The sequence below is a fragment of the Zonotrichia albicollis genome, chromosome 2, assembly GCF_047830755.1.
Source record: "Zonotrichia albicollis isolate bZonAlb1 chromosome 2, bZonAlb1.hap1, whole genome shotgun sequence".
NCBI classification, from domain to species: Eukaryota; Metazoa; Chordata; class Aves; order Passeriformes; family Passerellidae; genus Zonotrichia; species Zonotrichia albicollis.
The window spans coordinates 100,013,660-100,029,877 of record NC_133820.1 but is presented as its reverse complement, the minus strand read 5'-3'; the positions used below and the strand labels follow the sequence as shown (position 1 = coordinate 100,029,877).

The window sequence follows — 16,218 nt, the reverse complement described above, 5'->3', positions numbered from 1 at the left end:
AGATTACAGTATGCTTTCACTAGATATATTTAACTTTAAGCACATATACCTAATATTCTTAAGGGTAGTGCAAATACCATCAAGCCAATTATGGTTTTGCAGTAATTAAATCCTTGGTTTGCAGCAAGTTACGTAAAGAATGATCTTTGTTAAGAAATGTTGTGATGGATAAATTTCTATCCAAAAAATCATGTATATGTATCCTGAAATCAGAAGTAGTTTTAAGAGTTCCTTCTGTACTTCAGTGGCTCTCCAGACGGTGGTTCTATTTAAGGCAACATCTAAAATGTATTGTTCTGGGTTACCACAATAACTGGGACACACTGTAACACATTTAAAGTACAACCATTATGCAAATCGAGAACACAAGCATTTCCAGGTAAACTCTTTTTTGCCTTCTCTAAGCACCTACAGCACCCTGAAGTCCTGTATTTACATCTCAAAATGACAATAATACAAGCAGCAGAAAGTGTTAAAAGTCACAATTTGATAGTATCCTTACCTTGTACTTTGGTAATAAGAACGTAACTACACAAAACAGTTATTACTCCTACAAAGCATAAGAAATCTCAAAAACTGCCACAGTCCATGGACATTTATCCTGCAAGTGTTTTGGGTTTTTTCTTTGAACAGGACTCTTACTCTGTAATCATACGTAGCATCTGGATTCTCATCACAGGCAATAACTTCTGGAGCCATCCAGTAGGGAGTCCCAATAAAAGTGTTTCTCCTGCCAACTGTCCTGTCCAGCTGAGCACTCACACCAAAATCCACTGCAGGTGGGAAAAGAGCAAAATGAAATAAGAGGGGGAAAATAACACAATGATTACTTTTGCAAAGCGATTTGAAAACTAAGGCCTGTAGATGGGAGGACCATGCTGAAGAGAAACAAGATGATTAATCCTGAGACAAGTGAGCCCTAGTGGTTCACGCACAATGTGCTTGGGCACAAGTGTCAAGGGACACAGCAGCACACAGTCCCCTCTCCTGTGCCCCTCACTGGTGTGCCAGGACAGGAGGGAGAGCACAGTTGCACAAGTGCTGCCTGGAGGCTGAGAAAGGGCTGTTTAGACCCTTCCCACACGGTGAAGCCAAGTACCTCTGCCTATACAAAAAACAGCCACTTCCCAAAAGTACCTCTCATGCTATGGGGAAATGGCATGCATAAACACGCCCCTTTCAGCTCGCCACTTTTTCTGCTCTACAATTGGACAGCAAAAATAACCTGCTGTTCAGTGAGCTGCTCTCTGCTTTAATGCACAGAGCAGAAACATCAATGAGAGCAAAAGATGAGAATTATTCAGGAAGTGCTAACTTTGGGCACACATGCACACAGGCTGGGAAAGAGATGCCCATTTCATTACAAAGCAATTACATTACAAAGGTGTTCTCTGCCTTTCATTTTGCCCTGCTCAAGACCACAGTGCTACATGTCCCTCTACACCAGTAACTGCATCTGCCCTAAGAGGGCTGTGTCAGCCTCACAGAGTGACATCTGAGGAACTGGTGTAGACAAGCTCAGTGGAAGCAATGGTTTGGAAGCTACTGTGCTCCATTTTGGACCAAATGAAGGAAAGCTCTCCCAAGCGCTTCCTCCTCCAGCAGCCGCAACAACTTCCCATGCCTCATGCTGCAGGAAGGTGTAATGCAAAGCAGAAGGGATGTGGGCTGGGTGGGAGGGCTTCAGCGTGGCTCTATATTTAACCAAAAAAAGGTGGCGAGTGTAGCGTGATACAAACACAGAAGGTTGACATGTGCACTAACTGAAAGAGACAAATTAGAGAGGAAATAAAAAAAGACTATGTCCACTTGGCAGGAGAGAAGAGGCCAGGGATGAGCACGATTTTCAGCAGGCATGCCAGAGCTGGAACTGTGCTTTGAATTCAATGCCACAGTTCCCTTGAGAGTGCTGTCCAGATCATATTTTTGTATCCAGAACCTGAACAGCAGGTGCTATTTTAATTAAAGCTAAATACAAGAGAGACTCCTGTCACTTCCCGAGTCCAGAATAAAGTGAATCAGAACAGACTCAAGTTACACACAGCTCAGTAGGGGAAACAAAATGATCCCTGCACTGATTCTGGCATGAAAACCAACATCTCCTAACCAAATTCAACAACAACCTGGGCTCCATTCTCTGCAAGCAGGAGGAAATACATACAGGCTGTCAATCCACATAGAACTACTGACAGAGTACTCATGCTACAAAACATGTTGCAGGGCTCTTAAAGGATGAAATCATTTGGGAACATCATAAAACCAAAGGCTGAACAAATGAGGAAATGGACATGTGTGCCTACTTACCAAGTTTCACTTCTGCATTCTCTGTTAATAACACATTTTGCCCTTTGATATCCCTGTGAATCACATGATGGGCATGAAGATGTGCCAACCCCTGCATTAAGGAGAAGAGAGGAAGGAGAGAATGTTCAGGGTTAGGCTCCTGGCTCAGCAACAGACTGCCCATCCCCAGCAGCCCCAAAGGTCACAGCACTGTGCCTTGACCTCCTGCACTTGGTGCAGGGGGACCTGCAGCACACCACCCACGCAGCCTCTGGTGATGGAGCAGAGACACAGGCTCAGATCAGGCTCTCAAGCACCTAAACACAGCCCAACATCTGCACTGTGCAAACACCTCCCAGCTGTCCTGTGAATAAAGTTCAGCTCCCACAAAGTCTCCAAGTAATTACATTCTAGATGACATCATTGTCAGTGTATGCCACTGACTTCTGACGTGCACAGGGTCACGCAGAATTCAGCTGGGAAGGAGGTGGAAGGAGAAAGGAGGCAGCACCCACATGTATATATGCACCCCCAGAAGGAGGTGGGGGATGATGGGCTGGCAGTCATGTTTGAGGGCAAGGGAGGTCAGATGACAAAGACATGCTGTACTGCAAAAGTGCAGTTCTCTTCTCTAGCTTCCACAAACATGAAACCAGATAATTGTACCTCAGGAAAAAAAAAATGCAAAGGGGAAAAAAAAAGCACAAACGTTATACTTTCCAAAGGAAACAAAACCTCCTGGCATACGGTGCTTTTTGTTGAGACAGCACCTGGATACATGCCCCAAAGCATTAGCCATGTGGAGGGAGAGCTGAGAAAGACATATGTTGCATTTTACTCTCTAATGTAATTGGGAGAACAACAGGCAACCCTCTTAGCAACTGCCTGTATTTTGGGTTCTCCTCAGTTTTCTGCTCGGAAAATTGCAGTCTCCAGTGGGATCATCTTGCCTGTTCGTGTTGCCCTCACAGTCTTTTAATGTTTTGTGAAAAATAAAGGAATAGAACCTTTACAGCTGCAAGAGGTTAAGAGAGTAGTGGTTGCTGTAGAGAAGTATTTCCTAACACATGTTCTTCATTAACTGATCATTTACCAGTTTTCCTACATAACCATTGGGCTGTTTTCCTTTTTTTAAAACAGTTAATGAGTGTGACAAAAAACCACTATCTACAGCTTCCCTTCCACAGGTCACAAGCAAATCAAGTGAATGGCTGATGTTCCTGAGACTCTTCACTGACTGCTAATGCTAAGTGTGGTCTTATTTTTCACAGGAATGAAGGCTTTTCCAGAGCTTCACATAGGATATTTTTTAAAGCCTTCTGCTACGCCAACCAAGCCAGAGAGATAATCATCTGTTCTCTCCAGAGTACCATTTAACCCTACTGAAAAAACAGATTTGGGGTTGCAAAGGCCTGGCAGGAGACAGAGGGACACATCACTTTCCTGCAGTCCCCCGGCCTTTCCAACCACACAAGGATTCACTGGGCCAACCTTCACCTGTGTCTCCACCTACACCAATCTTTGGCACTTTAGCTCCCTTTAACTTTGTGTTACATCACCTCTCTCCTCCACCTCTGACAAACTTTCTGTTGAATCAGGGTTTGAAACATCTCGTTGCAATGTGAGTTTAGCATTCCTTTTATCCAGATATTCCAGCTCCTGATGGTCAGTAATTAACACTCCTTCTGCAAATTTCTCATTGAAATTAGAAAATGGTTTTCCCTCTTTTCTGAGGTAAATATTTTTTCCTCCTCTCAGCAAGTATTTGACTGCTTTATCTAAGGAGGATCTAGGATGAATGCAACATATCATGGAATACCTCTGAGCCCACATGTCTCTCAAATGAAGGGTAAGATGTTCCTGCAGAAATTAGCTTTCCTCATATTAAAGCATGCTAACCATTTATTTTGAAATACAACTTCTCCTTTGTAAACAACTTAAAATGTACCAGTCAAACACCAGCAGCTGGACTGTCCTCTAGCATTTGAAAGTAGAGCAAGAGACCAGAACTATGTGTCTCCCTCTGTCCTCATCTTAAAAATTGCCAAGGTAGAGGAAATGTGTAACGCAGACAACAGCAGCATTGATTTATGCAAGAGCCAGTGCTCATTTCCTTTAACATAAAGCCCTTCAGAACTTCATTTATGATTAAGCAATTGAACAAACATACTGTGTAGTGGTATGGGTAGGAGGCAATTTGTTTTACAAAGAAGCACGAGGAAAACCATCCCAGATTTACTTAGTGAAGCAAAACAAATGCCAATTCAAAAAGCACTTAAACTGTACCAACTGGAAATTAAATATTAAGAGTAATTAGCTTAAGTTGCAATTTTAGAACAACTGGTAAGCTGCAGACCTCTTCCTGAAAAACTTCTGTAGCGCCGCCTGCAAGCACGGCACAGGCACAGCCGCATGTGACAGAGCTGCTGGCTCTAGATAGACGGCAGGACAACACAGGATGAGAGCACAGCACACAAGTCCTGACTGCTGGCCTGAGCCAACAGCTCTTCCTCCACGGACTTGATTAGGAAAGAAAAAGGCAGCTGCAAGCACATTTAGAAAAACCCATTCTGTACCCTACGGTGCTACAACCCTGTTTCAGCCCCAGGTCTCAGGGACACAGTTTCACAGCTTCTGCAGCAGGCAAGGTCACTGGCTCCTCTATTGGCTTCTCATGACTAGAAATTGCAATTTTCTGCAAGGCTTCTGCTACAATACAGTACAACTCACACCAAGTTAAATGATGTGGAGCAGACATCTATCTGCTCCTACGCACTCTCCAAGTGACGACATGGCTAATGGGATTGATCAGAAACAGCTTCTTGCAGAACCTCAAGCTAGGCTGCATCTCTGTCAGCCTGTTTCTGTGTGGGGCAGGCTGCTTTCCTTACCCGGAGAATCTCTCTGGAGATATAGGCTATCCAGTCTTCTTTCAGGGTATTCCCTTTTGTGTTCTTCACAAGGTCTGTGATGGAGCCAGCTCCACAAAACTCCATAACAAGCTGCAAAACAAATATCAGTGCACAACCAACATTAAACACAGATCTCAGCTGTACAGCAAAGCAAAATAATCAGGTTACAGCATTAATTTGGGAAGCTCTTGCGAAGTAGAGAATGTATTTTACATCTCTGCCTGGAAAATGGATTCAACCAAATGTCTTCAATGTGTGTCAGACATATATGGAATATGTCTCACATTAGTTACCACATTTTCAAGGACTAATTTAATCACTGTGATTTAATGCTGGGTATCTGGATTTGCTCAGCTAGCAAAATACATTAGCAGTAAGAGCACATCCAATGCTGAAGGAATCAAACTCATCACATCACTGCAACACTTCTTATCCTTTAACTTCCATGTATTTATGGAAGAACGTGCTCCCTGCCATTTCAACCCCAAACTTGAGTCCTCTAGAGGGTGTAGATGAGGTGGGATGAAAAATGTAATGGGTACAATCTCAAATGCAGCTTTCTTTTTACAGTCACATATTCTAACTCCTCAGCTGTCTTGCTCCCATGAAACATGTTACTATCCATCTGGGAAATAGGAAAAAAAGTTACTTAAAGAACAAATCCAGTGCTTATAGCAAATCTTGGTTTAGACATCCCCTTAAGGATGTGTGATTAGCCTCTGTGATTCACTTATCTAGCAGTTCAGGCAAGCACCAAACTCCTTTAGTTTGTCATTCTATAAAGTGGTATTTCTCTCATTATTAATCTATGTCCAAGGGAAACACTTACGAACATGTTTGAAAAACATCTGCTTACCCACAGTTGGTCATCATGTCCTGGAGGACTTTTCTTAATGAAAGCACCATAATAAGTTGCAATATTTCTATGATGAGAATATTTCTTTAGCATATTAATCTCCAGTTTAATTTCTTCTTCTTCATCCTTTGGAAAAAAAATAAAACAAACCCCCATATGTTTAATATACCACATGTATTATTGATTTATTCCTCACTTTCATAAAAGTAGATTTTTTTCTGAACTTCAATTTATACCAGCATCATGTTCAGTAAACTCCTCTGATGTTCATGCCATCAAAATCTTGTCTACTGAAATGGTCTAAACCAAGTCTTTCCAAAGTTTTCAGTAGCACAAAGAAACAAATCAAAGATGCAATGGATTTGACCCAGTGATGGAACATGACAAAATCTGTTTCAAAAACCCAATGCCTGCAGCACCTTAAGCAAATCCATAGCTAGCAGGCTGGGAATTTATGACAGAGGAATATTATTTCCATCTCCCTCAATTTTTCTCCTTTAATTTTATTAATTTTAACCAGTTCTATTAAAAGGCCAGACAGTGGCTTCGTTAAACCACCTGCCAAAGCAGGTTCCCATTGTGGTGCCAGCATTGGACTGGCACAGGAAAACAGAGGTGGAGATCAGGAATTCCCCTTACTGCAAGAACAAGGCATTTGCCTCGTGCACAAGCTTCATTCTCCTCCTCCATCTGCCTCTGTGGAGGAAGAGCAAGTGCATCAGGAAGAATGGGCCAGGAGCCCAGGCAGTAAACAGGATGCTGAGACACAAAGGCGGAGGAAGGATCTCCCCTGGCTCCCCCCGCTGCAGCAAGGTGCCAAGCAAAGAGCAGCTCAGGTGAAGGGAGGTCATCCCTCCAAAGAGCTGAAATGGGTAACAGAATGAAACCACTCCTCAAAAGACCCACAGCCTGCTTTTGAAGTGACAGTAGGACAAGCTGCATGGAAGGATCCACATGCTCTGAGGTGCTGCGTGAGCAGGCAGACAGCAGATACAAAAGAAGGAGAGGACACCAACCCACCCCCAACTCTCTCTTCCCACACCTAGACAGCAGGAGTCTTCTTCAAGCGCCTAGCAAGGCAACAAATTAAAAGGCAGGTGGATATTCCTTTTTGCTCCACAATTTTATATCCAAGCAGAAAAACATCTACCTTAAATTGATTCCAGGAAGAAGCCAAAACTTCTCCCTAGGCTTGCTGCCTGATGGAAATGGTAGCACATACGCTAATTATTCTGTGATGCCAAAGCTGATTATATGATAAAATGTTAAGCCTTAAACTTCCTCGCAATTTGTACTACGCTAGCAATCAAATATCCTATTCATGACATAGGCAGATGTTAATAGCAGCTTTGTGTTAACTCCTTATACACACCCGTACACACACCTTGAACAACAGACACCACTCTCTGCTACAAAGCTAACCACAACCATTAGTACATGCTACAGCCATTTCAAACACTCTAATAGTGGGGTGCAACGCTTATTTGTAAATTATTATGACAGAATTCCCAAAATGCACCAGGGATAAACTATTCTTATCTTCTTAAGATGTGCCTTTGAAGTAAAACACTGGGTATTTCTGGAAGACTGAACAAAATAGTAAGAAAATATTGTAAATCAAAGTTCCTAGTGAACAGCAGCCCTGGGAGAGAGCATTGTCAGAAAAGCTTTTTGAGCCAAAAGCTAACTTGGTGCTTCCTCAGCTGCTTCTGTTGTCCTTGCTGTTGAATGATTTTTTATTTATTCCGACTATATGCAAAAAGAAAAAAAAAGAGAGGTGGAAGACAGGCTTATATTACACCAAGCCTCTAATTGTGCATTTAGGCAAAAAGAAATTAAACAGAAGCATTGTTAAACTTGATGCTTTGGGACTTAATTGCTGATCGGTTAATATGTATAATTGGATTAATCTGCTATTTTGAACTGACTTTTTAGATAAAAATTACTTCCTACCCTCAGCACATGAACACAATAGCTTTTGCAATACAATGGGCAGGATGTCCTAAAGGTTGTTTATTTATTGTAACAGCAGCCAAAATGACAATACTTAAACAGGATCTATTTCTGAAAAATGAAATAATAAAAATCCCAGCCCCCCTCCCCCCACAAAAATAAAAAAAGAACAAACACCAAAAAAGGCACACACAGAGCCAGCAGACTGCAGACAGTGAGTGCTCTTTCAGCTCTCCACTGAGTCTGTGTCACAGCACCTGCTCAAAGGCCTGCAGCAGAATCTCCCTGCAGCAATATCTCCCCAAGTACCTCCTGAACTACAGCTAACAATGGTCCTACATTCATATTTCAGCTGCCTTTGAGCACTTGTCTACAACACAAATAGCTCCTCACCTACAGTTCAATCCAGTACAAAATGCAGTTTACAATAACAAATGGATTCAGTAATTTTTGCCAGGCTTTGGAAGAATCCACTGAGTTAGTGTGGATCGATAACCCCCTGGCAGTGAGTCCTGAAGACTCTGTGGCGACAGGAACTATTATGAGGAATAATCAGCACAGAAAAGGCTGAAGCACCAGTGTGGTAAAGCAATTGGTAGAAGACTAAAAAAAGGAAATTAAAACAAAAAGTTGGCAAGATCAAAATTGCTCTGTTCCAGATTCAGGAGTTTTTTTTTCCCAGGGTACAGGTCATTTCATCCCAATGCGGACATCTGAAAGAGGCCAAACAATGTGCACCCTACTGGTGTTTACTTCTCCCCACTAACTACAAAAGGAGGGTGAGGTCATTAACCAAGATCCAGACACCAAACTTGCAGATGTCTTGCATCAGGGTGAGATGAGTCCCACCCGAAAGGATAAGGCCCTTTCCACACAGATTCCCTTATGGACACACGTGCCTCAGGGAGGGTACACTGCAGCCTGCAGCAAGGATCCTCTTGAGGATACTGAGGTGTTTTGGCAGCCCTCCTGGGATTTGGACACGCGAGCCGGCCTCAGAGATGGAAGGTCTGTCACCTCCTCCAGACAACACATGCACTGCACCACCACCACTGACAGTGCCTCCATTTGCAGAGGCAAGGGGATCACAAAAGCAGAAAATTAAAACTGATTGAGGCAAGAGACTGTCATTCTCATGAAGTAATACAAAAGTACATCCTTTTTTCTTGAAGGAGAGAGGCAGCTGGTGAGCCCTTCCTAGTGATTTTATGCAGCTGGCATCAATTACCACTTTAAGCCATTATCTGTGAATACAAACTCCCATTGAAACCCTCTTTGTCTTCCCTCTGATGGAGCTGGTGGAAGTGTTTTATACTTATACATTCCCTGTCTGTTTGTGACAGCACGTCTGATTACCAGTAATTTTTGCAGTAAGCTATACTTTTGCAAGACTCACGTGGTTAAATCAAGCTTGGAGCAGCTTTCCTCTGTCTTTTCATGTGTTTCCCTTCAGAGACTAAATGGACGTGCCAGCATCCCTAGGGGTTTCTAACTGCAACACTTTTACCAAAATAATCTTGCCTGTAAGATTAAAACATGCATATGACTCCCACAGAGAAATCCACCTCTGTACATTCAGATAATTTCTAACCATTTGAATCAGCACACTGAAAATAAACCCAGGTGTGTTACCTCTCAGCCTACCACCCAGCAGCACCTGATCAGCTTGCCTACCGCTCCACCACAAAGCTCAACATCCCTTGTTCTTCCATTCATCACTGCACACTAAATATCAGCATGGGGTTTTGTGCATGCAGATGGCAAATCAATGACTTGTTTTTATTGCTTCAGCATTTGCAAAATTGTGATGATTTAAGTAGTGAAGATTTAAGTATTTGATCGTGGTAGCCACTGGAGAAACTCGCAGTCAAAAAACGCTACTAGTGCAGATCCATGTAAGGAAGATTATCAGCTGTTTTCCAAAGGTAGCACTCCACCCCCTGCAACATTATGGAAAGAAAACACTGCGTATTTACACAAATTTTTAGAAGGCAAGGAATTCAGAAACACTTTGCTGGACATTTTTGAGGGATGGAAAAGAAGAGAAGTAGGTTCTAGAAGTGTCAGAATCAAGGAGGACATAATCAAAGGGAAAGTCACTTCAAGTCTGTCCCTAAACATCATTGTCTAGATGCCTCAGGAGACCAAGAACAACAGTCCTAACCTATTCCAGCACTAAAACTGGTATGAGACCCCTATGAGAAATTGTCTCTGAGAAACACACTTAGAAGAGTAAGGGGGAAATAACACTGTTTCCCAAGCTCTGTAGCACAACAAAGTTATTTCAGGAGTTGAATTTTAAAATTTAAAAACCCCAAACCTCCCAAAGGTTGAGCAAAGACATGTCTCAAGGCATGTAAGTGGTGACTTTCCATTCAGACTCCCCCACCTGGAAGATCTGTCTGACTACTGCTCTTGGCTGGAAGTTTATTCTGCCATCCCAAGGAGAAGAAACTCAGTATTATTTCCAAAGGTTTTATTTACCCTACTATTATGACGATGAAACATGTGAATGAGGAAACACAGTCCAGCAAGGCAAAAGCAAGACAGTGTTCTGTGATAAAGGAGAGAGCAAGTTTACTTATCCTACCAGATGATTTATACACTGCTCTAAATCAGTGTGAAGCAGAATACAAATTGGTCCTTTCAGTAACTTTGCTTTCTGATTTAAGAAATGAGACAGTGGCAAATCTCGTCTCTCTCCTCACAAATGACATCCAGTCATTTCATGCTACAACCAAGGGTTTTTTAGAATTAGTATCACTACCAAACAGTGTAAAATCAAACACCAGCAAAAGAAGATGGAGTGAGGGAAGCCTTCACATCTCCTCTCCTCTGCTTTCCCAGTACTGCTCACAAAGCTCTGCCTGCCTACACCAATGGAGCTGCCCTGCCTGGAGAATGGCAGCTGGCAATACTCTGCCTGGGGCTTCAGACTAAGCAGAGTTCCTGAGGATCACGAGCTCCAGTGGCAGCTTCTGACATTGGAATCTTGAGATCACGGCAGAGTTGGGATCTGCGTAGAGCAGCAGCAGCCTCAGCTCAGCACTGGGAGTGAAAAGGCACTGCTAACCATGGACTCCCAGAGCAGTGGAGAGGAAACCAGTCTGCCTTCACAGGCATCAAAATGATAACAACTTTCCCTTTCTTTTACCATCTGCCCCTGACATACTAATTGAAGAAAAACAGGAGAAGTCCAAAAGAAACCCAGTTTATTTTCCTTTCTGCTTCCTCTCACGTTTCACTTCTGCCTTCCACTCACATTTAAAAAAAAAAAAAAAAAAAAAAGTCCTAGAAGATACCAAAACCACAAACAAAAATCTTCCTGGACAAATCAAATCACAACACCAACTTTTGCAAACCACCATTCTGCTTGAGTGTCACAACCTCCCTCCTCTTTGCGCTCCAGACATGGCCAGCATCCATTTGGACGAAAATCTGTCCAGGACAGAGAAAGTCTGAATAGAGCCTAGCACAATAGGTGACCTTTTCTGCTGCAGGAATCCATAATATATACACTCGTTAATAAAGTTCTCACACACCAGGGAGATGTTCTGGCAAGGAAAGCTGGGGCAGTGTTGCACACAGCACAGCATTTGAAGTGGGAGCTGTGGCGCTGCCTCCAAGCTGGGAAGAAGGTTGTAATTTCAGGAGGAACCAAACCACAAGAGAAACGACACTCCAAGTGGGTAAGTCCCTGCCAGTGACTGCCAAGGTAGGAAGTTTGTATAAAGCAGAGCAGCTTGCAGTGCAGAGTGTGCAACGTGGAAAAACGTGGTCCTCTCCAACACCACAACCAAGTGTTGGAATTGGGAATACGACATAAAATAGTTGCTAAGAAAAAATATCAAATGCAGGCTTCTTGGGAGGGAAAGTCTAAACTGTTTTAAATAAAAGACTTTAATCAAGAGGGGCAATAAATATTTAACAAATCCTTATACAATCCCTGCAAAATCTTAAATTTCTTATTACACCCCATCCTTCTTGAGAGCTTTTTACAAGCCTTTGAGCTTTGTCACCCTCAAGCTAAAGACCTCATGTAAGTTTATTTCCCATCTGTCTCTCTCCTGTGTTACCTTCTCACTCCCAGCATTCTCTGGGCCTGTTTCATTTCACATGCAAGGTCTCTTTTTCACGGACACCTTATCCACATACTCTTCGCACCTTGGCACCAGCAGGCTCATTTCTCTGCACTGTCCTTCTGGTCCTTCCCAAACAAAGACTTTTCCAAGGCCTTCAGACTGCATCCCCTTAAGAAAGGCATCCATCATGCCGCACACCCAGTGACAGTGAGGGAGCACCAGCCATCCAGCAAGCAGTGGCACAGGGGCTGAGCATCTCCCACCATGGCTGGGAGGGTGCCTCAGCCTCTGGCCCTCATCCACATGACAGCCCATGCAGAGCAAGGCCTTCATGGGCTTTACCATTGCTGAGCTTTCTGGAAACCAGGCATCCTGTCACTGGGAGCTGCCACCAGGCTGTGCGCTGCTGCCAGCACAGAGCCACGCTGCCAGGAACAGCAAAGCAGCAATGCTGCTCAGGCACCGTAATTGCAGAAGACGGCTGGGAAGCTTTCTCAAGGGTCAAAAAAACCTCACTTTTGCAAGGACTGGCTGGCAGAACAGTGCTGTCCTTATGACCACATTCAGTTACCTTCAGTAGCAACATTTCATCAAGCAGGTGAGAAACACTTGCACCAAACACACAAAACAGAAGCTGCTTTGTCTCCCCTTGGCACAACACCCTCTCTACCGCATGCTAAAGGCACTGTTTGAAACAAGAAAGCAAATGAGCCAAGTTGTTCAGGACAGTGCCATCACTGAGGCTGCAGCCATAAAGGAACAGTTAAATTAGCTGGACAAAGAGGCATGAGGAAGGAGCAGCTCCTAAGCAGGGTCCCAGCACTCCCCAAGGAGCCTGTGTAGCAGCATTGTGCAGACGCAGGAGATGGAATCACGTGCAGGCAGGAAGGAGCCAAAAACCATGTGAAGACAATACTTGTCTGTTGTCTCCCCCCTGAACCACCTCCTCTGCCAGTCACTGTGACAACAATATTTTCTTTCTTGCCTGATGTGCCTCCGGTGCCTTCACTGGTCACTGAATGAGCTGCTCTGAAGGCACATAAACCACAGCACTGCTGACCTCCCTCAGTAAAACCCTGGGATGCCACAGGCTTTTCCAAATACAACCAAGAGAGAAACCTCCTGAAGGCAAATCACTTTAACTATTTCCAAGGCTAATTCCTGGATCCTAGTCATGATTACTTAAAAGAGTCTCCAGCTCAGATTGCATGTTTGTCCGAGCTATACAATTCAACTGTCCATTCTCATCAAGCCTAAATTACTTACAAGTTACACAACAAGCTAGCCTTATATTGACATCTTCAGAGCTCTCATAAAAGAGGGAAGAACTAGTCCCCTACTTCCATCACTATTATTATAAAATATATAAAAATGCCTGTTGCTATACAATTTCTACATTCAGTCTCAGATTTCTTGTGATCAGAACAAGCCCTTCCTAGTGGATATTAAAATAAAGCCTGTGTGTGAAATAAAGAAATCTCCTTTATGCAAAGCTCCATGCTCAGATAATTAGAGGAGATGGAGATGCTGGAGAGAAAACAGGCTAATGCACAATGCCAAAATGTTGCATGGCTTTTCTACTTCCAATCTCAGCATGCATTTGATGCCAAGGAAAGCAGCATCCCAGGGGGTGACAGAGCCAAGGAAGGCATTTGCCCACTGCCTGGTCCCTGCTCTGCCCTGGGCAGTGTGAAGCTCCACCATTCCCACCTGGAGGGCAGATCTCCTTCCCAAAGGGATCTACACGGAGTCCCTCCCCACACGTGCAGTCCAGATGCTGCCAGGCTGCAGTTTGGACCTGGGAGATGTAAAAGGCTCCCGAGTCCTGCAGGTTTCATGCAGCTGGAGAGATTCAACAAGAAACTGAAGTTCTGGCTTGAGACTAAGCTTTAAACTTAGAGGGAGGCAGAAAGGAAACATCCGAGAGAAGAGAGGAAACAAAAGGTTGAAATGACTGAAAGCAGATTTCCTATGCACCAAATGCCACACAGACATTGTATTAGCAGAAATGTAAGCTGAGAAAGTAAAACACATTAAAAATAGCAGTTCTGCCATAACACTAATATTCTTCTAGTAGTGAAAACCTATAATTACACAAAGACACTAATTTTCTTAAAGGACAGATTTGTTCAATATACAGCCTCACACCCACACTGACCAACGAGTCTGGTAGATGAACAGGGAAGAGGAATTTATCTACAACCCCTCTTTCATTTCATATATTGAAGGCAACCCAAATGCTACAAGACAAATAAAATATCCCAACAGTTTGGGATAACAAACACAAAAGATATAACCATGCACACCCAAACAGGAACAGAACAAATGACAGGACAGGAAAGTAACCCCACTTGGACTTTCCTCAGGCTGTTTCACATAGGATCTTTTATCAAAATGAGATGGGGCTAGAGAAGTAGTTTTCAAGAGAAACTCAGCAACTCTATCACATGCCACCATTTCTCTGAAGGCCTGGCACTGCTCAATACATTATATTATTTAGGCCAAAAGCAAACCAGACAGATTTGCAAAGCCGAGGGGGCAGACTGGCAAAATCAATCGTACATTAAGAAATAAAATTTAAAATAAAAATAAAAACAAACAAACAAAATTTTCACAAGCCAAAACAAACAAAAATCCACAAACCAAAACAAACAAACCCCCCACAAACCAAAAATAAGCTCAAAATACAGAGCAGCACAAACAAGTACCACCACAATTGCCAGCAGTGAGCAGCTGGTAGCCATGCAGCAAGTGCCTCATATTCCAGGAGACACAGTCCCACCAGAGACCTTTACCCCTCAACAGGACAAATATCACCTCAGCTGGACAGACCTGTCCCTCACAGGCACCTTTCCCCCATGCTAAATTGCAGATCCCCAGGTCACTTACACTCCAGGCTCCAGCACAACACTGCGTGCCTAAAATCAGACAGAACGAATCCAGGCTTTGGTCACTGCTAACATCAATGGTTAACACAAGCGAACAACTGCTGCAAGACCACAAGTTTTATTATGGTCTTGGTCTTCTGACCCAAAATCAACTAGTAGGTGGAAGAACAACTTTGTAACACATTGCTAATCCCTCAGCTGTCCACATTCCCTAAATTTTCTAATGCTTTAATTAAGGGAACTGTCCTCATTAAAATGCTGCGAATGCAGCAATTTTTCCTTCCAAACATTTAAAACAGTCTGCAACACTAACAAAGCTCTGTATTTTGTCAGAAAATAAGTACTAAGAAAAGGCTCAAACCTGAAATTACTGCATTTTCTTTGCAGGCCATCAATCCACTTCTATAAAGAGACACACACTTCACTGAGCCTGCTGCTATGAAGAAACAGATTTAACACTTCTTTTCTAAAGTGGTGTACCTTTGTCTAATGCCCATTTTCAGTGCAGCCAGTAAAAGGAGAATTCAAAATTCTGCACTATGCTACAGCTTCCAAAAATCTTGTAAGCAAGGATTGGTGTGAGATCATGATCTGACTTATTCAACACAAGGTTTCTTTTGTGCAGCAGCCAAAATATGTAAATTGCCCAGGAATAAAAGAAGTCATCCGATCTGTACATGTGTCTTACAAACACGACTGGATGACAGTGTGAGAGCACAAGTCCTTACAAGTTTTAATTTCAGGTAATCTTTGCCTGAAGGTTAAACACTTTAGCTCCTCTGGTCCAATATTAGTCACCGCTCAGCCTCTGTCAGTAATCCACAGCCTTCCCCCTGCCTTGCGCAGAGAAAGGACTGCAAATCCAAAATGCCAGGTGCCAGCAGGGAGGACCCAAGAGGTTCAAAGGACCCACTGAGGACCCACAGAGGACCCACTCCTCTCACCTGATGAGGGACAGAAGGGATCACAAAAACAGCTGTGACACCAGCCCACCATCGTGTGTTTGAGAAACAGGCTGAGTAAACCACTGTCTGTGTAGACCATGGGAGGAGACTGGACCAAGTCCTACAAGTTTGACAAAATCAATTTTCAAAATACTCCACAAAATGTCTTTGGTTTCTTACACCAACACTGCAAGCAAGGACTGCTTAAAAAGCTGGAAGGAGGAGGCTCACTCCTACTCCCTTTGTCACCATCTCCACGTTCTCTTCCCTCTCTGTTTTGGTGAGAACTGCTCCTCATAA

General features: G+C 43.3%; 1 protein-coding gene across 13 annotated transcripts in view; it reads right to left on the bottom strand.

The window, feature by feature from the left end:
- Positions 1-16,218, bottom strand: part of MAP4K4 (mitogen-activated protein kinase kinase kinase kinase 4) — a 162,494-nt gene that overhangs the window by 50,307 nt on the left and 95,969 nt on the right. For all 13 annotated transcript variants that reach the window (XM_026792989.2, XM_074535803.1, XM_014266610.3 and 10 more), the window contains exons 4-7: positions 6,052-6,177; positions 5,175-5,285; positions 2,305-2,395; positions 643-773 (exon numbers count right to left, since the gene is read on the bottom strand). In XM_026792989.2, coding sequence (XP_026648790.2) covers positions 643-773; positions 2,305-2,395; positions 5,175-5,285; positions 6,052-6,177 — 459 coding nt within the window. The remainder of the gene's footprint in view (positions 1-642; positions 774-2,304; positions 2,396-5,174; positions 5,286-6,051; positions 6,178-16,218) is intronic.